The 27423-nt window shown below is 34.9% G+C and overlaps 1 protein-coding gene and 1 long non-coding RNA gene across 3 annotated transcripts in view; one reads left to right on the top strand and one right to left on the bottom strand.

Annotated features, from left to right (window-relative positions):
• Positions 1-3749: 3749 nt before the first annotated feature.
• Positions 3750-27423, bottom strand: part of LOC125058320 (RNA-binding protein Musashi homolog Rbp6) — a 117167-nt gene continuing 93493 nt past the window's right edge. Inside the window, exons 1-4 of one of the 2 annotated variants that reach the window (XM_047662385.1) lie at positions 13179-13218; positions 12808-12941; positions 10310-10494; positions 3750-6380 (exon numbers count right to left, since the gene is read on the bottom strand). In XM_047662385.1, coding sequence (XP_047518341.1) covers positions 5697-6380; positions 10310-10494; positions 12808-12941; positions 13179-13198 — 1023 coding nt within the window. In that variant the 5' untranslated portion in view covers positions 13199-13218 and the 3' untranslated portion in view covers positions 3750-5696. Of the gene's footprint in view, positions 6381-10309; positions 10495-12807; positions 12942-13178; positions 13219-27423 lie in introns of those variants that run through there. The other variant, XM_047662384.1, reaches the window with a different exon arrangement.
• Positions 10421-13207, top strand: LOC125058321. Its single transcript, XR_007118376.1, has 2 exons — positions 10421-10532; positions 12823-13207. It is a non-coding gene; the product is annotated as an uncharacterized LOC125058321 (long non-coding RNA).

The following is a 27423-nucleotide window of genomic DNA, read 5'->3' as shown; positions in this document are numbered from 1 at the left end:
ATCTGACAGTTGACGTTGACGCTCACCAAATCTTCATTCTTCGTTCGTCGTTGCCGCCGGCCGGACCTGTTTCATGCAAATCTTCTACCGCCTCCACTGTCATGCAAGTTTGGTCCTTACTAAACTACATGGGGGGGTCATGGTTTTCCGGTAAAGCGTCTACGTACGTAGTAAAATAGGTACGGAAAAAGCGATAAATGAAAAAACGACTGTGTTTGTTACCATTTATTTCTAATAATCGTCTAAGTGAAGATGAACCATATAGAGGCTTTGATGGAGGCGCGCGGCCAACTACCCTCTAGCGATCCCAACTATTAGTCTATACGTAATAAAACTACACAGTTCGTGAATACATTAACATTTACCAGTAAAGCATACTTAGAGCCATGATGTCCATTCGCATATTGAATTATACTTTAAACTTAAGTTCCATAGTCATCAGAACGTTATCTACCGTTTTAGATATAACACAAACGTCAAACGAAGACTTTCTAATTCCGAATGTCCATAGATTATTCACGATTTTTTGACTACAGAACCCTCAGTTACTAAGTCCATGCGAAGGATTTATTTATTAACCATATTTGTCTACAAATGAAACCCATTGCGCCCTCTACCTCCACAGAGGCAGACATACATGATAAAATCATATTGCACTTTATTCTAATAGCAGTCTGTGAAACAGCCCATCTATTCTATAATTATTTTTTATTCTACCATAAAATGCCTTTTTAAATAAAGAAGGGAATGTTCATACAGCCACTATACTAGGTTATATTAATCTGACAATGGATTATATCTCAAGAGATTGTTACAGCAACCGCCGACGCAAACTGTTTTTATCCCAATAAGTACCCACATCAAGTCAAAGTAAATCTTTAGCAACGTGATCGCTGCAACAGTAAGATATAATCATAAATAATTTAAACTAGCTACAAACTACAGAACTCTGACTACAGACTGATTAAAATATAAGAAATAATATTACATTCTAAATCAATAGTAGACAATATTTAATAATATAGATATAAATTTACTTTTTAAGTACCTTATCTCCAGCTATAAAGATGAAACTTATCAGACAGTGAATGCCGGCGTCGCCGTCTTATAGATTAGGAAGAAATTTAAATTATTCGTTGAAAGCAAACACGACCGCACGCCTCAAGCGGCGAACGCCTACTGAGTACATTAGTACTAACAAGGTCAAAATACAAGTACCCGCTACTGAATACATCGACTTATTATACAAAAATATAATAATATGTAAGGTGTATAATAACTCATCAATGCCACAGTATGTCAAGCAGTCCCAAGGTGCAATCACCGGTTAGCATATGAGCTACTACTGTACAAATGTTGCCAACTTTCTCCTGCTTAAGGGAATTTAAGTCTGGCAATACATGTTATGATGTTGTACGATGTCTTATCATACACTTAGCGTAACCATAATTATTGCTTCAAGTTATACTTATATTATGTATGTAAATTTTCAAAATCACTACACTACACACTACACTAGCATCTGCCGAAAACACACGGAATTAAGATATTTCTTGTCTGTAACATTATTATACTGATCAAAAACTTGTATATAATCTTAATGAATACTATTTAACATTGGTCCAGAATAACTGGAGTCGCGTAAGCAATGACATCACTAGATGTCAAAGTGCTCGTGCTTTATGGCACATCACTACTGCAGAAGCTTGACAGATGAGTTTAGGCGAGAAGTTGAGCAAGATAGAGACTGTAGGATTCCGTCCAATTCACCACCAACTAATTAAAATGACTAGAAAAAGGAATGTTTTTGTCTTATGGCAACTGAGGCGATCCAACCTTCATTATTGTCATAATCTTAATCTACTCTGTTTTGGCAAAGTAAAATTACTCAATTGTTTGCCGCCATTTTGAGCAATGCAATTTTGGCCTGTTTTTGGCAAATCAGATTGACGGAAGACTTTTAGCACAGAACGTATAATCAACTCCGATAAAATCGCCTCATAAATGTGCAGAGCATGCATTTTTTAGAAAATTTAGTGCGATCACCATCTTATCCTCTCGGCGTCATTAAACCATACCTTGACCATACGTTTTGCGGCTGTAGGCCTCAAGCGAAGCGCACTACACAGGTCTACGCTACGTGTCTACGTATTGGCGGCGTACGACGTCCAAGGACGCCATCATGGCCGCCGTAATAGCACGGTTCACAACCAAGTGCGGCAAATGCCTGTAAGAATTGACACTGGAAGATGCATGTTCTCGACTTCATGCCAAAAGACCAGAGGTTAGTCACAAGATAACTATTTACCATGCTGCGCATCGAGACCCCACTCCTCCATATGGAAGTATGCACTCAAAAATCTACTAACCCAACGTGCATAAGCGAAACCACAACACTAAGAGCAGGAAACGCTGAACGAACACTCGCATCGATCAACAGCCAACAGATAAACAATATTTTGGAATGAGACAAGCGTTTTTGGCCATCCATCGACGCGAGAGTTCGCATATACGCGGCCCAACTGCACTTAGCACTGTGTTATATTTGACGTGTACCCCCAAAATCTATGGAAATAAAACACACATTTCTAATATTATTCAATGTAATGACACAATCTAAGTGCTTAATTACAGGTTACGAGCATACTAAATAAAACTACTTCTAACATACCTCACACGTCCAGTGTTACCTAACTAATAATACAAGTGTATTAAAAAAATATAAATAAACTATGTTAGGCTGCGAGGCTGCCGCGCCGTAACGGTCCAATATTTGAAGACAAGCCACAGTACACACTTTCCGCTGTAAGTTTTTCAGAATTTTCATCAAATATTCGACCGTTGGGATAGAAAATGTCTATAAGTACGTATAAAAAAATTAAGTACAGTATATTGGGCGAACCGCTGGTGTTGTCTTTGGCACTACACGCAGCGGGTCACCGCGGAGGGCAATGACGTCACAATAACTTTAATACTGAGAGTTTGGGTGAAATAAAAATATACAAAAGTTAAACCAACAAAGCGAAAATACCGTCACACTTTTATGTCGACTACCCACATTCTGCAAATTCGTCCAAACCTCTGCAATTTTTTTTTTAATTTTCTTACGCTTTGCACTATGGGCGACATAAAAATGCGAGCGAATAATCTCTGAAAAAAACTAGCCTACTTATAATAAGAATACTGCTAAGGGTATATACGTTTATATCAACGATAGCCCCGATTTGCCAGATTGCCGACATTGCAATGACCCAATTCACACTATCAAACACTGAGCTGTCAATGTCAAAACATTGCATCTCGTTAAGGGATAACCAAACCAGGGCTACGGGAAGTCGACCTATGTAGGAATGTGGTCGACAAAGCTTTCGCATGCATTTGGCTCTAATCTCGCCACCTGCCTCTGCCTGGCCGTCACCAACTTGAATACCGAGAAATCTGGCAAGATTTACGCACTACGACAAATATCCACTTTGAAGCCGATCGAGTATTACGTAAGCACTGTAGGGGGGAGGGGGGTTTTGGTGATTACGTCAGCAGTAATTATTTACTTTTTTACACATACTACCCACAAATTGTGTGCTTGAAAACGAAATGCATTTTCGAGGATTCTTTCAAAAATTATATAAGTTATGTACTATTTTATTACTTTTGAAAGCTTTGACGCTTGAAGGGGGGGGGGGGGGTTTGTTTGGATAAATTGCATTTTTTTTTCTGCCTCGTAATTAGCTACTACTTATACGTTATGACTCAGATCACCTTTGGATTAGCTTTTAAGTTTCTTCTTATACATATTTTTACTTATTTTGTTTATTTTTAGTTACATGTTATTTGTGTGTTTCTTTTTTTATTGTTCCATATTAGGGTCGCTTGTTAGCGATGTTTTGTTAAGTTAACAAAGTGTAAATAAATAATTAAATCTGCTTACGTAATGCTTGAACGGACGCTATGAGTCTGTATCAGAAATTCTACTCTTTTGACAAAGAAATTTTAGGGGAAAATGTGCCGGTTGGTGTGAATATTTGCCGTTATGGAAAAGCAAGATAAGGTTAAGTACTAAGATTTCAAAGATCACTGGAAGGACCAAGTCCCGGAGATTTTGACTTAAAAACTAGGAATTGCACGAACACAACCATCAATTCGTCTTTTTTATAATACTTTTCTAATCACAGAATATAAATATTCGAGTATTGCTTTAAGTTTTAGATTCTAACTACCTAAACTACAAAATTAAGTACGCACGCAGTACACTGGAGTCCGAGAAAATAAGCTTTCAAATTAAATTAAACAATAAATAAACAAAAGCTGTGCCAGTGAATTTTACGATACATTTAGAGAGGCAAGATACCCGGCAAGATCATTTAGAACAACACCTGGTCATGTTCTATGGACTCCAGCGCAGCGTCAAATTTAAAGAGACACGCTATAATCACAAAAAAAATACTTTCAAGTTTCTTTCAAACCCTCCACCCGAAAAAAATACTTACCATTAAAAAATTAAGAATAGGGCAAGGACCACGTAATGTCGGAGACAGGCAAAGGCAGGCATTGTCTACGGCTGTTCAAATTATTGTCGTACACAGGTGTTAGTATGCATTCACGTTACTTATCTATGGCGCTATTTGACAATTGACCACACACGATTTTCTAACTTTGAAAAAAAATCTACTAAAATGTGGGTATTTCCAAAATGTCGTACGTCCTACCCTCAAAAGTTTTACAATATTTTAAATATGGAATCAAAAGTCGTTGCATGTGTGGTCTATCGAACGCAATTCGGTCCGATTAAATTGTCACCTGTTGTGATTTTTGAGATACTTAGCCTCTTAATAAACTTAATTTTAAGATATGAGTTATAATTGAGATTCATTAAGTACTCAGAGGAACTGGAACAGTTGCCAAAATGTATAGCTTAATCTAAATAATAGGGAAAATTGAGCATTAGTACTTGAAAATATTCGACAATTTCTCAATAATACTGAGGCGGTATATTACCGTACCAATTACGTCCACATTTGGCAAACCTAACCTAAAAATTAATGTCGGCTCTCAAAAATCACGACGGAACAGCGTCGTCTACATCATAAAATGGCGTACAAATGATTGCTTTTTCTGTTAGATATGTATAAGTGGCGAGCGGACGGCGGACGCCGCGCGACGTCACGGGGACGTACGGCGCGGGGCGGGACGTTCCCGTTTCTGGTGAATCGTCATTTAGCTTTAATGCGGGTCGCGACCTATATGCGAATATTAGCGATGCCGTCTCCAATACTGGGTCGAGTGTCCTCAGCCGAGCCCCGGTCTCATTCCGAAATAAAAAAAAAAACGTTTTGGCACAACGCGTGACAATGGCACGGAGTTCAATAATACTGATCCATCCGCCGCGGCCTCGCGCGACGTCCGCTCGAACGCCACATAGCTGCGAGATTCACCATCCTCAAATATCGCCAAACGTGCACTAATACTACGAATACGAATAAAATTCAAGACAAAAAGTTTCAAACTAATAAAATAAAACTGAGATCTTCGCCTTACAAATAAAAATGCGAATCTTTGCGTCGGGTCCCGCGTGGGGCCAATTATTGCTCAAAACCTAACCTACTGAGCCGCGACTCGGCAAGTTTAGTAGGAACCGTTTTTGAAAAAAAAAATCGCAGCGCGACCTAAACGAAGGCGGGTGGGGTCGCTCGATCGGTTTAGATGTACATGGGCACTCCGTACATCGCGCTCCAGTCGATGCCCTGGAAGGACGACATGTCGACGCCGGCCAGGGAGTACGAGGCGCCGAACTGCGGCATGGCGGGGGCCGGGGCCGGCGCCGGCGGAGCCACGAGCGCCGTGGCCGCGGTGGCGCCGGAGGGCAGAGCGTACGGAGCGTAGCGGTAGGCGTGGGCGCCTACCGTGGGCACCGCGCCCACGCCGCCCGCGTACACCAGACCGCGCCCGGGCCGAAGGACCAATCTTTTGCCTAGAGCCAGGGGCGTGGCGGCCACCGCCTCCTTCGGCTGCGCGCGCTTACACTCCACCTTCTTGTTCTTAATCGTGTGGAAGTGAATGTCGCAGACGCGCTCGACCGCCTCCTCGGAATGGAAAGTGACGAACCCGAAGCCGCGATGGCGCTTCGTCTGCTGGTCCATGAGCATGACCGCGTCTTCGACGAGCCCGAATTGCGAGAAATAAGCGCGGACCTCCTCCGCGGAAGTGTCTTGCCCGACGCCGCCCACGAATATCTTTTTTGTTTTAGTCGGTTTCGGGGCAGATTTGGGCGTGGCGTGTTTTGGGTCGATGCGTTTTCCGTCCAGAGTGTGCACCGGCACGGCGAGGACTTTGTCTACGGATGAGGCCTCCTGAAATGTGATGAAACCGAAGCCGCGCGAACGCTGCGCGGCCTCCTATTAGTATAACTTCAGAGCGCCCGCGTACCGTTGGTAGTGTTTCGACAAATTTTACTATTGAGGGTAGATTTTTTTACAGACTACCCTCAGCATAAACAATTTATTTAATTAAAAACACAAACTACCAATGGAACTCGAGCTGAAGTACAGCCATAGAAATCAAACTATCAGTGGCAAAATCCAATACTTAGATTTCCAATGGCAAAAAATAAACTTAACAGGGCAACACCTAAAACACAACCTACGTATACTTGAGTAATTCAAGGGTTTTGTACAGGAAATACGTTCATGCTTTATTCTAGATTAGTCTTAACTAAAATATTGTCGGTTACCGTTAGTGCTAGAAAATTGTACAGTTAAAATCTATTTGAAATACTCTTAAAACCCATACATAACTAGCTCGTTACCGTGGCTAAACCTACCGAGCAGTATCGCTACCATCTTGGGAGAGATTTACATTTTATATCTAGACTAATTACTAAATCTTGTTAATTTCAAACACTCGAAATAGCTATTACTAACAAAATAGTTTAAATCGCGATATCCAAATTTAAATAAGTCCACTATTTACAAAACGAAGCTAATAAAAAATCGTAGCAAATCATTTAATTTAGAAACAAACTCCAGTGTCAATGTCTTGTGTATATACAGTGTAAACTCTTTAAAACGAATTTCAAGGGACCGAACCTTTTTTGACGTGACAACGTCTTATAATTCGATGGAGCCGGCTGCACGCACGAAAAAACATGCGGCGTTACCTCGCTCTGAGGCGTTCCATTTAAGGCTTGAAATGCAAGCGAGAGCGCGAAACGAGCGACAAAGAGGCACAATCGGCCTCCGCGTTCGGCAGCGTTCGTTCGTTGAACAATTGACATTATTTGTATTGTATGTTATATTATTATGTGTATTTATTCGTGCAAATAAATATTACTTGATCAATTCATTTGTGATTTCCATTTACCTCCTTCTCTATATCCATACAAAATATCTATCAAACAAATAAAATTAACATTTTCTTTTTAAAAATGCAACCATTCCATCAGTATTTTCTTATGATGTTGTCACGTTCAACTATCGTCAGTAAACCGACTTTACAGATTTTTTGTTAAAGAGAATTTTCATTATACGAAGAAAAGAGAAAAAATAACCAAATAGGTAAATTATTCTAAACACATATTCTGTTAACTTTGCCTTTGTGTTTTGCTATGACAGGCAATGTAATTTAAAGAAAATACTTTTTTACCGGATTGAAGTTATGTCAATAAAAGACAATACTATGCCGCCCGTTGCCTTATAACTTTTGTAATATGTTTTTTCATTTTTGTTATGTGCATGTTTTGATGAAGGTAATTAAGTGTAAATAAATAAATACTATAGGCAATGTAATCTAAGAATAATGGGACACGTGTTAATGCAATTAACAATAACAAAGGCGAGACGGCTGTCTATCTTAGAGAATTCGGCACCTCAATAGTTGAGTTTTGTAATTATAAAAACAATTACACTTAAATATGTTGTTGATGTCTAAATATGATAGTATTCCTTCGTTATAGAGAATTGCTGTACGAATTAATTAATTAATTTGAGGTTGGATCGCTTCAGTTGCCATAAGACAATTAATTAATTAATTTTTAACGCAATTTTTGATTGCGTTATAAAGACTTAAGTAATATATGACTTTTGTGTGATAAGGCCATACACACTACGGTCTACTGGAGAGGTCCACCTGTGCAGGTATGCCTGCGAAGGTAGACCGGAATGTGTGTGGGAATAGACGCAAGCGACCGGCGCAAGATCGAAAATCGATTCTTTCGAGTGACAACTACCGTAGTGTGTATGGCCCTACATTACACATAAGTCATATATTACTTAAGTTACACACTGTGTATGGCCTGCCTACAATATAGCGAATGACGTTATAAAGAGTTTACACTGTATGTGTAAACCTAAAAATCTACTAAAATGTTAAAAAATAGTGGACGTATTACAGAAATACCAACTAAAGACGGGGTACTAACGGATTACCGGAAGAAAGAGATAGTTTTAGTCTATGTTCGACGTTAGTGAGTCTAGCATGCCAGTGTTAATCCGTATCTGATAGCCCAACTATGTCTCTACTGTATCATAAACAAAACTTTTATTATATTTCATTTATTTATAAAAAACTAAGCTGTCCTAAGGGAGCGTTAACGTACGTAACGAATTTGGGGGGGAGAGGGTCTTTTTATAAAACGTTACGATGCGGGGCGAGGATTGAATTCGCGTTATTATTAATATTATTTTCGACTTTCCAGTACATTACACCACATAATGGTAACTTTTAGGTATAAAGAGTCACTAGGTGGTCACGAAACGTTTTACTTTACTTGGGTACAGAAAAACGTTACGGCGCGTTACATGGGGAGGGGGGTCAATAATCTCCAAAAATTGCGTGACGTAATACTTGAACGCTCCCTTAGGGAAAACTTTGTGTAGAAGTTGGCATCACTGATCATCATCAGATTTAAATCAAAAATTCCAGGTAAAATACATAATCTTACAAAAAATTTTAATCAAGTTTGGTTTATGATACAACCACGCACCCTATATCCCCCATTCAATATACACTGACCGCGTTTCGGACGCCATCTTGATATAACAAACTGTTATTTGAAAAAAATATTTAATTTCATTTGTACATTTTGGTGACAGTGTCGCAGTGATTTACGATATCGTCGAGTATCTAAAAACACCTAAGGTTTTTAATGTAAAAAAAAACTTATGTACTTATGTACAGTGTACACGCATTAGAAGTTATACTTCTTTCGCTTAACAAGACAAAAATCTTTTCAAACATTTTATTTGTAGTTGTAGAAAAAACGACACTAACAATAGAAAAAATTAACTCTCATAATTTTTCCCTAACGCGCCAAAAGAAGTATAAATTCAAGAACTAAAATGATAACTAAAGCTAACTTCAGGGTGTTGGATGCCTATTAGAAAAATTATCACAAAACAGATACAAAAAATCAGACCGTAAAGGTTGTAATCACCACAGGTCTTTTTATTAAGTATTATTAATGCTGTAGAAAAATCCACTAGTTGCCTGCACCGAACCCACTACCTCAAGGTAGAAAGTCGTACTTAACCTCTAAACTAACACTGCTTTATAATCCCAGAGTATATAATGTAGTCTGATCATAACTCAGTTTTATTACAAAAAAAAAGTTATTTAATTTAAACTTAATATTAAACTAAAAGAAAAGAGAGTTTTGTTATTTAATATGGTAACGGTTTTATTTATTTATCATAGAGACACTGTCACAACATTTTTGACGGTGATTCTTCGGATTATAAGACCTAGCTTAAACAAATAGTTATTATAAATTAAACTTAAACCTTATTAATCGTAGACTAATATTAAAAAGAGTTACAATGTTCAATTCTCATTTAACTTATCTAAAAAAATTAAGTTAAAATTTTTTTGTCTTTATTTTAAGGCATAAAGTTTTGAGCAGGTCAACTTTGAAAAAATCCATCAAAAGGAGAACCTTTAATCTGAACTTCATGTGTGATTTAAAAAAAAATGATTTTGAGAAGCAAAATTACATTACGGTTACAACTAAACATTATGGTCAATTCAAATTATAAAGAGTTAAAAATACTTAAATTTCACATAACATCAGCAATTTTGTACCATTTAAAAGCCTTTTAATAGACCAATAGAGATAATAACGTGTGACAGGCAAAATTAAAAGTCACAACAAAATCTGAAATTTATATATTGACATAAATTCTATGGTCAAAAAAATTTGCATAACTGTCAAATTACTCAGTCCCAGTACTCTATAGATATTTACTAAAAGGTCAAATAGTTTTCCTGCTCAAAACCAAAAATAACAATGAAATCTATCAAGTAATCTGTCAAAACTTACCTGAGTGACAGGATCTTTCATGATGAGAACATCTGTGACAGCTCCAAACATAGCAAAGTATTCCCTGAGCTTCTCAGAGCTGGTCTGCCAGCTGAGACCTCCAACAAACAGTTTACTCGGCGACGGTGATGTGGTACCAGTGTTTGTAGCGACAGGTGTTGACCGGCCCGACGACGGCGAGTTTTCTGAAGATGGAAGAATGCAGTGTTATTTTTACACCTTAGTAAGATAAGTGCAAAGAATTTTAATTTTTATAGAACAATTGGTACAACATACATTCTGTTTCCGGTTCATGTAGCGCCATATAATTTGAGATTTATTGATTAAAGATTGACCATACTTTATGCAAATAAGAACTTTTTAGAGGATATGTTAATGGGGATTTACTCTTTTACATGTCAAAATATAATTAATTCATATAGGTAATGCAATATTATCTAATAAGGACCTATAATAATACATTATCAACAGAAAGATTAATGCTTCGATGTTTTTATTTACTAAGAGTTTTCAAGACAAAGAACAGAAGAGTACCTGAACTGGCTGTAGCTGTTTTTATAAACATTGAAAAATACACCTTATTGCAAAGAAATAAAACTATTTGATTGGAATTTTAAGTATCAGTGAATGAAACTTGCAATAAAACCTGGTAGAGCCCAAATTTCAACACAAAAGATCATATTCTACTTCCAAGAATGTATAGGTCTACCAGGATCTGATGGCAAAAAGGGAAAAAAGAAATTGACGCTAGCAATACTGGGGAAATTGGAGTAAAACGTTTTGATACTTTTTTTTCCTTATAGCGGCTGATTGTGTGTGGTACATGCAAATATAAAAATTTATCCAATGATCAAGGATAATTTTCGAAAATGTGGCGAATGTGGGGTTTGAAATTTAGATGAAAACTCCAATTACTCTGTTCATGAGTTTATTAATTAATAAAGAACTTGAAAATGGTTCTAAATACTGCACATCCATAAAAAAGTCTTCAACGCAGTATTTATGATAAACCTTTCCTCCTGCATCTCAATTAACCGATCTTGTTCTATGAACTGATTTTCAATTTTTATTACATGTTCACAAGATTTTCGCCATCAATCGATCCCTATTTGAGAGAAAGAAACAGTGTAAAACTCATTTTTCTTGTTTCTTATCAATTCTAAATCAAAACTATCCAAGTTTATTTGTAGTATAAGAAACCCCTGAAATAAACCAAAGTTTAGTATAAGTACATAATATAATACATACGAAAAATCCCATAAACCAAAGTATCAAGACGTGTCATTCCTACTAACCAGTCAACTCTTGCACATGGCTCAATATAGATGATTGTGTATGTTCTGCATCTTGTTGATCAAGTGTTTTTTGATAAACATTGAAAACAATATGTCTTGCTTGCGATCGAAGAGGTTTCTTCGACATTTTCATCACTTTTTAAAGGAAATTTGAAACCAAACCAAAAACAATTCTTTGAAATTTCAGTTGACAGATTAAATTTTTCTTTTATTGCCATATGAAAATCGCTAATTTTTAAACTTTTTTTTTGCCATCAGATTCTGGTAGACCTATAGTTTAATACCTAACTAACTAAAGGGCTTTCACAGCTTGTGTCATGAAAGCTGAAGAGATAGTTTTCTGGGAATTGTAACCAGGACAGAATATCCAGTAAACCATATTCTTTAAATTTGACTAACTTTCAGTTCCTGCATTTACAGAAACAGTTGTAAAAGACATTTTTAAATTAAAAATTATATAAAATACTTGTTAAGTTCTATTTTATTTCACATTCCTATGACAGTTGCAAAATTTTGCTAATGTTCAATAATAATTTCCGTATTAGAAGTGTACAATAAATTACACAAAAATCTTAATGCAATGTGATATACATTAATTAGTAATTAACAACCAAATGAATATTAGAAGATAATTGATTCAAGACTATGTTATAGAAAAATCTATCTAAATGTGATAGACATATGATACACTTTCAATGTTCTCCAAGGAAGTTAGTCCTTGTCACAACATTCCATCCAGGGATGTTAAAGAAATTTATGACTTATGGTGTTCTGATTAAGTTAAATCTTCAATAAACAAGTATGGATAAAAGCACTATTGATTGTATATTATACAGTACTAATATTTCTGTATACTAACATAACTTACCCAATTAATGATTACATAGATTTTAATAGATAAAAATAAACTCCACAAAGGAAACAGATGTGTATGGATAAGTTTTGATAGTCAGTTAGCCCTTTGATACAAAAACATGCAAATTAATTTAAATTTAACAGCTATGTGTTATATATTTATAATAAACCATAAATATTACAATTAATTATTAATGCAGTCTCTATGCTCCAATCAGTATAATGGAAAGATAAATGATTTGAAATCTATGCTTAAAAAACCAAAATTTGTTATCTCTAAATGCCAATTTGAAGACTGTGGAGAGAGTAAACTTTTATTTTTAAGGACTCAAAGTAAGGATAACTTACTTATTTGTTGAACAGCGATCTGTTGTTGCTGCTGATGAGCAGCAGCCGTAGCCGCAGCATGGGCAGCAGCCTGTGCGCTCAGCACATGAGCTGCCAATTCTCCGTCCACCATCTCCAAGCCTCCAAGCGCACCGCTAGAATACACCATCATTTTAGCACTAAATCACAGCAGCCACAAATTACACAATATCACGCTTCAATAAGCGCGGCGACAGCGAATAATCCGCGTCAAGACGCTTTCTATTCAAATAAAAACAATTGAAAAACAAGAAAAAAGCTAGAATAGAGCGTTCGAAAACCATAAACAATTTAGAAAAAAGAATGTTGTCCCTATTTGTTGTAAGATTTCTATCATAAAACATATATCTTACATCCAATAAAACACATTCATATTAATAAATTGTTTCTTTAAATTTTACCATAATCTATTAAAAATTATTTAAACTGTCTTTTTCCGTTAAATCCTTTTGTTTTTAATTGTGAATATTAATGAGAAATGACAATTGTTTTTTTTTGACAATAATTTATACCAATGACCATAGACCCTAATAACAAAGATTAATTATTGCACACCGAAAGGGACATCTAACATCGCAGTGATTTTAGTAAAAATGAAATTGTAGTCTTTACTGTTTTTATTTTCAAAATATGGCACTTTGATATAAGTTAAGCAATCTATCTTTACTTTTCTACGATAACTTTTACTGTTTAATTTGTGAAATGGTCCCTTAGTCATTTATAGACAAAATTCGGTTAAAATACTGAGATAATACCTATATAGTAACTAGAAAGTTCAATGGAGATTAATAAGTACTAGGTCGTTATTTTATACCCTGTAAATACGTACATTATGTAATGAAGTTGTTTATTTGCAAGACTCAATTTCTATTGCAAATATTTAATCACATTAGATGACACACACGCCTCCAATAACTTGCGAGCGTCCCTGGATGCGAATTGTGTAGGCGCGGCTTTAATAGAATGACAGTTAGGTACTTAAAATATAATGGCGACAACTTATGGCGGGAAGAAATAATGTAATAATTTAGCAAGCTTTTGTGTCTATGGGTAATTTAAATCTTGATATTATGAATTAAATAAATTAATTGTTATACATACATGTAATTACGCCTTTTTAATAAACAATTTTGATAATATTAACGTAGGTTTTAATATTAAACTATTTGGTGATAGAATAAAACCTTTAAAGCAGGAAATAAAAAAGTTTGAGATATGAATCATATTTCGTAATCTGTTCTCAAGAAGAAAAAATTACCAGATCGCACCTGTACCTTTTTGAATAATAAGCTTTTCATAACGGAGAAGCGCTGAAAAATGTGAGCCTAAGCTGATGTCAGAAAAGTTTTTGACTAATAACACCTACTTAATTACTACATTTAGGTTGGTAACAAAGAAGGTTTTATACTTTTAAATGGAAAAGAAAATTTTGCCCTCTATATCAGTTGTAGATTTTATTAAAAATACTTTTTGTACCAAATGTTTTCCTCTTTTTTTCAAATTCTTTCTTTGAGGTGTCCATTTTGTTAACAAAATAAGAATTAGTGTTACAGGTTATTCGACTTCGCGTACTATTGCGGTTGGTTTCCGTTTATTTTAAATAAACAAACTGAAGTTTGAAACAATATGCCGACTGTCGCCCGCGCCGAATGGCAAATAGCCGTTTGTAATGCCGAAAGGCGCGATCTTTGAAATTTGAATCAATCCGTTGCGTGCTCCGCGCTCTAAGCATTATTCCCCCCGCACAACCCTCTTTTTCTAGACCTGCAGAGGCCCGTGCGTTAGGAAATTTAATATGCCGCAAAAACGATTCTTCAGTACGAGTTCTCTTAACTATGACGTATGTAGCAATGTTCTAGCTGTATTATGTATCCCAATACTAATTATATAATTTGTGCTTAGTTCCAGAGAGTTGTAAATAAAATATCGTGAGGTATTTTGATTATTCCAAGTAAGAATAACTTTCAATTTTAACGACCATCAGCTATGGCGTATTATTATTTGTGAATGATACATCAAGCAAGAAGTGAATAAATGACAGTTCTAACTTTCTTATTATGTGATGTATTTTGAATCGATTATCTAATACTAAAATAAATTTTAAACTTTGTTTGAACAATTTTCATGGACTTATGTAAAGTTTTAAAGTCACAATTTAATGAAGTTATAATACAAATTTATTGAGAATTTCAAGTGAATAATTAAATACAATAATTCATTGGCGATACAAACTTCTTAGGTCTCAGATTTCTGTATCTGTTTCATCATCATTTTTCAATCTAATAGGCAAGTAGGTGATCAGCCTCCTGTGCCTGATACACGAAACACTTTTTTCGTCTATTAGACAAAACGATTTACTCACGATATTTTCCTTCACCGTTCGAGCAAATGTTAAATGCGCACATAGAATGAAAGTCCATTGGTGCACAACCGGGGATCGAAGCTACGACCTGAGGTAAGATAAGAATCGCAAGCTGAAGCTACTAGGCCAACACTGCTCAATTTGAAGTAGAAGAATGAATTCAAAGCTCTCGTTAAACGTAAATTAATAAATAAAGCTTTTTATAAATTTGACGATTATTTAAATGATTGATTTGCTACAGTTCCTACAATTTGTATGACTCAAAACTTGGAGATTAAAAAGAGTGGCGGAGAGTTTCTTGCCAGTTCTTCTCACCCGCTCTACGCCCTTGATTTGCGTAAATGTAAATTTAGAATCAATTTAACATTTTCTGTTGACGTTCATAACTGTACTTAGCTACCTATATGAATTAAGTTATTTTGAGTTTGAATATGAGGCCCAGACCTAAAATGTTGTAAACGCCATTGGTTCTTTTTATTAAATATAGGTTTCCAGAGGCCGTGTGTTCGGGCCGCGACTGTAAATTTTTCTGTGAGCAATTACGGTTATAACGGAAGAAAACATGGAAAACCGGCGTAATTGGACAGAAAATCTGCAACGCATGCCAGACTGAATGAATAGAATAGATGCAGAAATGTGACGCCGAGAATGGAAATATAATCATTATAAAGTAAATAAACAAAAAAGCTTTTTATTTCCGAATTGCATTTTTACCATATCGTTGGTATAAAATATCTCTAAATTCGGTGTGCCTTCTAGCATAGCCCACTCTCAGCTCTCTCCAAAGAGTTTTATCTTTGTCCAGTATGGCTCCAAAGTTAGGCTGATTTCATAGTGTTTTTGGGCGCCCCAGTCTTCTTGTCCCATTCTATTAGGTATACAATAGAGTATACAGCCACAGAGTGATTGCTCTATTTATCAAGTTTGCATCTCAGTATCTGTCCATCTCCATAATCTTTATTGAAGTTATACTTCTTTTGGCGCGTTAGACAAAATTATGAGTCTTTGCCACTTTGAAAGGAAGTGAGAGGACATCGCAATATTCAAATCAGATTTATTGTTATAATATCTTAAATACTCCTTACACCTATTCACACATACATAATATTATTCTTGTGTTGGTGTATCGTACCTTCAACTGTTAAAGTATAAAAAACCACGTAAGACGTGTCAACAGCATTTGGACAATGAAATCTGAACAACAATATAATAATTATTAGTAAATTAAAAAAAAAATATTTCTTTCTACGTAAATAAAACTTTTTACAAATAATTTTCGAGCGTAGACTACAGTCCTAAGCTGGGTTAAGCAATAAATCAGTGTAGCCATCCTCAATTTATCTTATAAGAATCTATTGTAGCAACTAGCAACCCCTCCGTGGCAGATGTCCACAGATAAGACATAAATGTAAATGATATATGACTTCATGCCTACCTTAGTGTGTGCTACAATATAATAATAATAATTAGTTTAATAACGTGCCGTTCAAGTATTACGTAAGCGTAGAGAGGGGGGGGGGGAGTCCTTGATTTTCTTTTTTGGTGAGTACGTCAAAATTATTTATTTATATTTATTATCCACACATTGTCTAAGCTTGAAAACGAAATACATTTTCAAGGATTCCTACAAAAAATTAATACGTTTATGTATACTATTATTTTTGAGAGCTTTGCTTAATTTTGCTGACAAGAGGGAGGAGAGGGGGGGGGGAATCGAAGTAAATCTGCTTGCTTAATATTTGAACGGCCCCCAAATAGCATTTTAACATAAACAATGTTTTTTGTATGTGAATATTATGGAAAAAAGCATCTATTCTTGAAGTCAGCGATATAATGTTTTGGAACTGAACTGGCAGCTGTTTGCACAACGTATGCGTAGTGAATTTATAAGCTCTGGATTGCCAGACTTCAAAATTTAAATCTAAAATTGCTATTTAATTTAAGAAAAAGTTTTTATTTGAGCGTGTAAACACTGGGAGGTGCAGTCAATGCCGCATATGTGCCAATCAGTTCTGTCTATAAACACAACCAATACCTGATTAACCATGGTGAGGAAACCGGCATGTCTTAAGGTAAGATTAGAATGAGACGGAGAGGTAAACTAAGTTGTTCTTCCGTATGTCAAAATAATAATGTTACCCTAAGCGTCTACACTTAGTTAAGTACAATTCCTGTCCAATTCAATATTTTTGGAAAACGAAATGAAACATTGAATATACTCGGATCCAAGGGTTTTTTTACTACAGGGGGTAGGCAGGAGGCTATACCATGGACACTCTATGCCAGAGGGCTTGCGAGTGCGTGAACTGCCTATTAATAATTGGTACTTATAGAAAGCGTCAAGACTTGGCGGAGTACTCTGGTTCAATTCAATATTTTTGGAAAACGAAATGAAATTGAATCTCAACTCGGATCTATTATTACAGGGGGCAAACGGGCAGGAGGCTCACCTGATGTTATGTGATACCACGCTCATGGGACACTCTATGCCAGAGGGTTTGCGAGTGCGTTAACTGCCTATTAATAATTGGTACACTATTTTCTTGAAGGACTTTAAGTCGAATTGGTTCGGGAATACTTCAGTGGGCTTCAATTCGACATTATAGTGGGCGGCAAATATTGTCTTAAGAAACGCTCAGTTGTCGAACGACGGACGTCCAGGTGATACGGATGGTATTTTGTATTCCGTCTTGATATCCGATGACAGTCCGTTCCAGATGTTTCCTTTCTGGCTTGGCTCAGATGATCTACCAACTAAATAGAGAGATATCATAGTTCGCGATTCTAAATGTTACTCGTAGCCAATCGATCGCATAATCTTATATATAAAATTCTCGTGTCGCGGTGTTTGTAGTTAAACTCCTCCGAAACGGTTCGACAGATTCTCATGAAATTTTGTGTGCAGTCTGAGAATCGGACAACATCTATTTTTCACAGTGGGGCAGTCCACCCCTAAATATTTTTATTTAAATATAAAAAAATATTAGGGGGATGAAAACTAGATGTTGTCCGACTGTCAGACTTACTGAATATGCACACAAAATTTCATGAGAATCTGTCGAGCCGTTTCGGAGGATAAATAAACAGAAAAAAATATCTAATTTTTTTTCTGTTTTCATTTTTTTTATGATACAACATTAAAAAATACATACAACCCCTAACTTTCACCCCTCTACGATCAACCCCTTTTTATTATAAATGATATACATGGCAAAACGACGTTTGCCCTGTCAGCTTGTTTTCTATAAAAAACGAATTCTTTTAAGGCACTTGTATCGTCAATGAATTACTAGACAGTGCAATGGCATCTTCCGCTAACAATAGATTTCAAATTAAAAGCAGATCAAATCGATTCGAGTAATCTGTGCCAATACTTTCACTTATTTTTTCCATCAAAAGTAGCGGTTTTTCTGAACAATAAATGCTTATAGGTCAACTATTAAATGCTTTGTAGATGTAATATGAAAAAATTGAAGGTGCCTGGTAGATAGTAGTAACCAGAGCTGGTGCTTTCCTTAACGAATAAGTATCGCAATACAGCGAGGAATAGCCAGCGTTAAAGGTACACAGGGACCAAAATTTGTTCTAATCTACTATATAAAAATAAGTCGGGTTTTCCTTCCTGACGCTATAACTCCAGAACGCACGAACCGATGTCCACGGTTTTGCATTCGTTGGAAACGTCTCGGGCTCCGAGGCGGTGAGGTTTATAGCAAAGAAAATTCAGGAAAAATTTCATCAGAAAAGCGGGATCACCAAACGAAATGTTACATAAAACGAAGCCATCTGGTGGCGAAACGGAGTTCGCCGAGTTTGCTAGTTTGCTATGAATGAATTTTTAGTTATTATTATTAGTAGCTTAAGTGTGATGGAATTAAAGATAAATTTATTGAGAAAAATCGTTATTCAATCTGATCGCAATACATTTTTATCTAAACGCAATATTAAAGCGAAAATTACTCTGGAACTTGGATATATTAAGGTTTTTTTGTATATTAATTAATAAATAAAATATGCAATAGAAGTTTTAAATATAAGTCAAATAATGTAAAAATAAAGTATTTTGACTTGGTCAGTCCTTGACATATCCATTTACGTCAAAATAGTTCCATAACCTCTAGAGAAAAGTAATTGATAACGTTTATATATGTATATACTTCTGTTGATCACATTGAATGCTTTGTATATATAATTCAGAAAAATCGGTGTTAATCACATATTAAAGCGACAATAACACTGAAAATAGAAAATATTTACTGTCGTTTTTCATTTTGCAATTAACAAATAATGTATAAATACAGTATTTCGACTACTGTTATATTTTACGTCAAAATAATTCCATAACCTCTAGAGAAATAGCAATGTGCCTTTATAGCGTTACGTACCATAAATTTTGACAACAATTATAATTAACTGTTATTATTGACATGATAATTAATACGACTACTTTAATATGGCTGTATGTGGGGTTTTTTTCTAATTTATATGAAAACCGCTTTGCTAATAAACGATTCATTATTAAAAGTAAAATAGCAAGAAACAACCATAGACATTTATATTATTGACAATTGATATAAAACTTTAAAAATGGAACGGGGATCCTGGATCGCGCTACAGAGAGTTCATTCACCTCGAGGGAGGCTCGTACTTCAATTATAAATTATATTGCAGGTTATTCATAAAATATAAATATTGTTTTACACTTAATTAATATTTAAATACATTACGGGTATAAAATTGAACGAATAATCAATATTTTCGTGTATTCGTTTAAAACAAATAATTGTACGCCCAAGTTTCTACTGTCTAGGCATTTATTATTCGTTTTGTATAATAATAATTATTTGTGCTAAGTAAAAACTTCATAAATTTAACGAATCAAGATCAATAGTGTCGTGTATTCGTTTAAAACCAATAATTCTAGGTATCTGTGTTCAGGAATTTTAAATAATTCGTATTGTTAGTAAAAACTCCTTTAGTCTATATTATTGTTTATGGCTGAAGTGGGCGTTGGTTTAAAAAAAACAGAGCCGAAAATATCCATGGTATCGAGGTCATTACCTCATCTTGACAGATAAAACCCCTAAATAGAGGAATATCCTAACATTTTTGCCAGATCGATAGCTGATTGAGGGTGTTTTCTATTGAGGGGGTGGAGGACTGCGCATGCGGGAGAAAGCGGGGCGCGGCGGTCGTCCACGCTGCCTCAAACGGGAAACGACACCACCTCAAAAGCACGTGTCTGATATATTGTCCTGTCACAGCAGTACGTACAAACTACTGCTATGTCTGGACATACTAACAAACGCGTTGCAAACTCAACATCAAGAATCGTGTGTGGCAGTGATTGTGTCAAGAAAGATCCCGCGTAAAAAGTACAGATAATCGATAAATACAGATTATACAAATCGATTATCGTTCTTTTTTACTCTGTTCAGTGTAAATGTTTATGGTATTGTAGTATCTTTCTTGAAATGTAAAATGTGTTAGTATTGACTCGTTGTGTACGCATGCGTACTGCATCCGCCATTTTCTTGGGGTTAAGCCCTCGCGGGGTGAAGCTCGTTTTATAATCTCTGGTACCGAATTTGTATAAATTGTGTATTTGTATTATTGTATAGCTTTGTGTGTGTAATTTATTTGCATAATTGTTATAAAAATGTATAAACCTAATCTATCTTTAGTTAATATTTTATACTTTCAGCATTTGTCTAATAATTTTTATCTGTATTTAGAATATGTAATACTGTTGTAGATTATAAATATTAAAACGATTTGTACTCTGTGTCTATATAATACTTAAATTTATCTGTAGAAAAAATATATAATTATGTTCTTCATTAAAAATATGTCATATAAAATATTCGTATTTAAAAATTGTCTGCACAATTGTCTGATAAATTGCAGCCATATTTAAATATATATGTATATATTATATAGAATTTTACTGAATAAATCTATGCCTAATAAAACCGAGTTTTTTTAATTTACTAATCATATTAATCAACTTAGAACCGAACTAAAACATCTTAATATTTCAAACGTTTTAAATTAAATTGTAGTTTCTTTATTTGAGTACACATAATTAACATTATTATATATTATATTTCAGTAATTACATAAACCAAATTCCGCCGTGTTTGCATACTGATTTAGTTAGTCTTTTAAATTTCTCTATATGTCATTGATTTTTCTTTAGGCACGTAGGTCTTTAGATTTTTACGGGACTGGAGGTATAAAAGTAGGCTGGTCGCTTTCAATAAAGTGCTAGTGCTCCCCATAGACATCTAGAACACTGAGGGGCTTGTGTTGCCGTCCTTTGGGGCTCATTGAAAGCCCATAAGTCGTATCAAAAATACCTCTGGCAGCTGTGGAACCCAACAAGGAGGGGGTACAAGTGCCTTAAAAAGAGCTGTAAGTCAGTCTTTATTGAACAGTTAATTTGCTCTTCTAGTTCTTACTTCTTAGTCATGTAATTAGCTTTAGTAAGTGCTAATTACGTATAGATAAAACTATTGATACCGGCCGGGGCGCGTGCGTGCTTCTATTTCACCATGCCTCCTGCTGATAGAGGACATATCGTCGTTTTTAATTTATTTTATTATTATTAATTACTTAAGATGTCATGTGGAACATGGTGTAATGGTTGCAGCTCCTCACAAACGTTGTGTAAAACAAAAAACTTCACGATTAAAAGGAGTGGCGGAGAGTTTATTGCCAGTTCTTCTCTTCCGTTCTACGCCCTTGAGAACTGGCAGTAAATGTAAAATTAGAAGCATTTCATATATCTTTTTTGACGTTCATAAGTGTACATTGAGTTACCTATATGAATAGATGATTTTTGACTTTAGGGTAACATTCTGACACGCGACTTAGGTAGAGTAATGAGACGCTAGTCCCATATATGTCAAAAACAAATACATTTTTGACGCACGGAAGTCAGACTTTTGACATTTATTTTTGACGTCTTCAGTAACGTCACTGTGACAAGAGCGTAGGCGAGAGACGGGCCCCCACTGGCCTATGAATATATAGGAATGGGAAAAGAAATATATTATATTAGGAGATTTACCAAAATATATCTGTAAAATAAGGTACCGCAAGAGTCGGATGATAATATACCGCAAGGGGATATTAAGAAATCTATAATAAAAAAGTACAAAGTACACATGTCAGAAGTGAAAATTCTTAGGCAAACTAATTTTTAAGTCTTGTTCTTATTAATACAAATCTAAAATTTTAGATTTCCGAGACTAAGAGAGAGGGAAAAAGGAAGATACCTATGTTAGGAATTTAATGAATTTAATTGTGATGAAAATATTAAAAGTACCTATCGAAAATTAATACAAATTATATTATTTTTATTTATTTCATCGATTATAAAAATACGTGGCAATTTAATTTATAATTCGTCATGTGACATTTCAATAAATTATTTTGCTTAAAATATAAAATACTAATATTTAATAAATAATAATTTTAAAAATAGAATTTCTATTATTCGCCCTTCTCACTCTCTCCCTTTTCTTCGACAAAAACGCTGCACATCTTCGTGACGCTTATATTATTGTTGCGTTTCATCCGTAAAAAATTTACCCTCATGCGCCTAAAACTTCTTTAAAAATCTCCAACATCAGATGGAATAGCGGCATATAGTTGGTGTTAGTTAAAATATTATCCTAAATATTGTATTAGATTTAAAGTCATAAAATTAAAAACACAACCAGTCCATTGTAATGACCCAAGAAAGGGCAATCCTTCCCGACATTACCAGCAAGCTGTTAGGGGATCCTGGCACGCGCCTCAAAGGTCCACCCCACAACCAAACGTTGCCAACGCCCTACGAGGGACATCCTGAACGCATCATTGAACAGAAAACATTGGTTTTACATTTATAATAATAATTTATTTGTAAGAATATGGTACACAAATATTATGGTGGTAGAATCTAAAGTTTGCATATTCTAATATAATGGCGTGCAAATTTGTCTTAAAAGGAATTTTACATATAGTCGTATTTTTAATTAGACGAAGCCAACTGAAAGTAGCTAATGTCACTTTGTAAAATAATGTTGCCATATTTAAAGTAATAGTGATACGTTCAGTTCTTGTTCAATCAGATGAATGAACAATGAGTGTGAATTGTTAATCATTTCAAACTATAAAATAATATTATTTCTATTTTGAAATTGTATAAAAGTGCTCTGATATAAGTTAGGTACTAGTAGTATGTAACTACAATCAGTTTTTTGACGGCTTATTACAAAGCGCGGGGTGGTGACTAGTGCCATCACCGATCATTAATTCAGGAGTTTTTTCAATCATTCACTTTGTCACAACACTGTTTTTATTTTATTAAAAACTGACAACACCGTAAACGTCAGTTGACTTCGTCTAATTAAAAATACGACTATAGAAGTTACATTATGAGTCATTATATCCAATTCTTATATTATTTGTATCAGAGGTTATTAAATTAAATACAAAAATTAATCAGTGGAACTATAACCTCTTTAGGTCTTGGCCTCAGATTCCTGAATCTGTTCATGATAATTTTTTGAATCTAATAGGCAAGTAGGCGATCAGCCTCCAGTGCCTAACACAAGCCGGCGACTTTTCGGGTCGAAGACAATCCGCTTCCTTCAACGGTAGTTAAATGTGCATTGTGCACATAGGAAGTCCATTGGTGCACAGCCGGGGCCGAACCTACGTCCTCAGGCATGAGAGTCGCACGCTGAAGCTACTAGGCCAAACACTGCTCACGTTATTAAATTAATTTTAAATATAATGTTGCACGCATTTATAGAACAATATTTTTTTCCAAAAGTAGTACAATAAGTCGATTTTTAAATTCTAGCCGGAAGATCTTTTAATGTTTTTGGTAAATTAATATTATTATAATTTTTTATTTATTTATTTATTAGCCGGATTTGGTAAATTATTGTAAACCTCTAATTTTAATAGGTGATCAGCCTTCGCTTTTTACCGTATTTTATTGTGTAAAATAATGTTTAAATACCATTAGGTACATTTGTTTGATTTTTGTTCTTAAACACAAATGCAACAAGGAGGATAATTAGATATGAAAATATGATATAGAAAGGATATCCACGTGTGAAAATGTGATCCATGCAAACTCTAGCACACAACTCCCGAAGGGGACTCTTTGTCCGCCAATCCGCGAATATATACATATATGTCACCGTAAAATTGTAAAAACCGTTAGATTGTAATCTATCTTGCGAGATTGTAAACTGTCGAAAGATTGTGAACCTCAACGAACTGCTTACAATTTAACGTATTATTATTCGGTAGTTATATGAAATTGTTGGGAAGTAAAATTTATCTGCAATTGACCAAAGAAGTTTGAATGATAACTAAGTTAGTGTAGTACACCGAATAATAATACGTTAAATTGTCAGCAGTACGCTGAGGTTCACAATCTTTCGACAGTTTATAATCTCGCGAGATAGATTACAATCTAACGGTGTTTACAATTTTACGTTAACATATACATAACTAGCAGACCGCGCCACGCGTTGCTGAGGCTAAGGTTTTTGTTATATTAAATAGTAGTAAACTATTCAAGGGAACCGGTTGGAGAACACCATGCTTCTTTGGTGGTTATGCCATCAAATTGTAGCTTATGTGAAACGTTGGTACTTTCAACACAGCACCATCTGTTAGAATTGTGACTGTAAGTAACAAAAAATTTGCAATAAAACAATATTGCGGGTATAAATTAAGATGTAAGCTATCCTATCTTTTAAGTTAGATCAAATGCAAATTTGATTGAAATCGGTTAAGTAGATAAGGGAGTCCATAGCGGACAAACAACGTGACACGTAATTTATATATATTAAGATAATGTAGGAAAAAAGAAAATAATAATAGCAAAAAACCACAATGTACAACAGACGTATTTAGGCATCTCTCTATAAATAGAAACTAAATGTTGCTAAACAATAAATATTTCTCCTTAATATTAAAGTCCTTCGCCGTGTCACTCTGTATGAACGCGATAATATATCAAACGGGTTGTTGTGTATTTCCTGAGAAAAGTTTTACATTATGGTTTTATGTAAATTTACAGAAATATAACTCTTGCAAAAATCTACGGACGGCAGTTTTTTATTATTGGACAATTCACACCAATTGACCTAGTCCCATGTTAAGCTGGTGAAGCTTGTGTTATGGGTACTAGGCAACTGATATACATACATATTATAGATAGATAGACATATAAATACATATTTAAACACCCAAGACCTAAGCACAACACCAAATGCTCATCACATCGATGTTTGTCTCAGCCGGGGATCGAACCCGGGACCCATGGATTCGCAGTCAGGGCTACTAACCACTAGACCAATGAGCCGTCTGAGTTTAAAATAAATAAAAACTTCAGATTATTAGAAATGAAATAGTTTATTCTTGCAAGTAGGACTATATAAATCACTTTTACAATGTCATCCTAAACTAGATGAAGTCGACATTTCCTAACTGACTGCCCTGAGAAGAAATGTCGAAACAAACTCGGGGGTCTTAGTCTCTTTTATAGTCCAGATAATACAATAATAAATTAATAAATTGGTGTAAACAAATGCAGAGTATTTACTGGACTGGTCTTTGGAAGAAAGAACCAGATCGATCTGAGCAAGCCTGTGCCAGCAGACGGCTAGCATGCCCCGAATAGCTCATGCAGCTCAACCATTTTTAAGGGAGCTGCACAACCCGGTACACAACAATACCGCCAGTGGCACCATAAAAATATGTGGGGCAACAACTCACTCAGATCGCCAGCCCAAAATAACTATAGACTAAAATGTATCAAATTATAAATCAAGCAAAAGAGTTTATGATATACCCGCATAATGTTTACACTTACAATGGATACAAAATGTATTTTTAAGGTGTACCTTAAAGCAAGGAAAAAATAATGAAATTGAAAAATATAATCGAAATATAATCATTATTCACTTGGCATGTCAAAGTGTAAAATATTGTATGCAAAAGCACAAAACATGTCAGTATTGTAGAAAAAGAAAAAATGAATATGCACTAAGCACAAAACATGTCAGTAATATAGAAAAAAAAAAAAATGTAAAAAAATGAATATGCACTAAGCACAAACATGTCAATAGAATAAAATAAAATGCATATGCAAAAGCACAAGACATGTCAGATTGTAAATATGTACAACATGCAAAAAAAAAAAAAAAGAAGTGAAAGACAGCTTACAAAAACACAAGCGATAGCTGTATAAGCGAGCAGCTCAATCCCAGGCGTTTCTATCATTTAAATAATCGGATATCCTGTAATATCCTTTAGTTAATAATTTTGATTTAATAAAAAATTTAAATTTCTTAAGGGGAAGTTTACGAACATCCATAGGAAGTTTATTGTAAAAGCGTATACATTGACCCATGAACGAGTTGCTTATTCTATGAAGGCGAGTAGCATGAACTGTTAAATTATTTTTGTTCCTAGTATTTCGGGAGTGAAGATCAGACAATTTGACAAAATCCGGTTCGTTTTTGTAAACATAAAGTAAATTTTCAAAAATATATTGTGAAGTTACAGTCAGAATGTTTATCTCTTTGAATTTCTCTCGGAGAGAAACTCTAGGACCTAACTTATATATAGCGCGGACAGCCCTTTTTTGTAATAAGAAGATTGTATTAATATCCGCACAGTTTCCCCAAAGGAGAATGCCGTACGTCATCAAGCTATGAAAATAACTGAAATAAACAATTCTGGCAGTATCCACATCAGTAATTTGTCTAATTTTCCTTACAGCATAAGCAGCTGAACTGAGCCTTCCAGACAATTTGTTAATGTGTGGGCCCCACTGTAGTTTGGCGTCAACAGTAATGCCAAGAAAAACAGTTGACTCAACAGGGTCCAACTCTACTCCATTCAGTTGTACATTGGTGCTTAACTGCCTCACATTAGGCGTAGAAAATTTTTTTTTAGTGACTATAGAAACTACAAATTGTTATTTTAAATTACGTTATTGGCCTTTAAAATATATCTATAATTTCAAGGACCCTCCGTTTCTCTAGACAAGATGGCGTCACATTATACCCTATGGCGGAACATAAACACGTAAACAAACTTTAAATGTTTTATTTAAAATCTTAAATTATTCAAATACATACATTATATTTGGTTACCAACAGACGACATTATTATTATTTATTTATTTTTACCTTTCAAAAACATTATTTTATTAA

This window comes from Pieris napi, chromosome 18, assembly GCF_905475465.1.
Source record: "Pieris napi chromosome 18, ilPieNapi1.2, whole genome shotgun sequence".
Classification (NCBI taxonomy): Eukaryota; Metazoa; Arthropoda; class Insecta; order Lepidoptera; family Pieridae; genus Pieris; species Pieris napi.
This window is presented reverse-complemented; position numbering and strand designations above follow the sequence as displayed.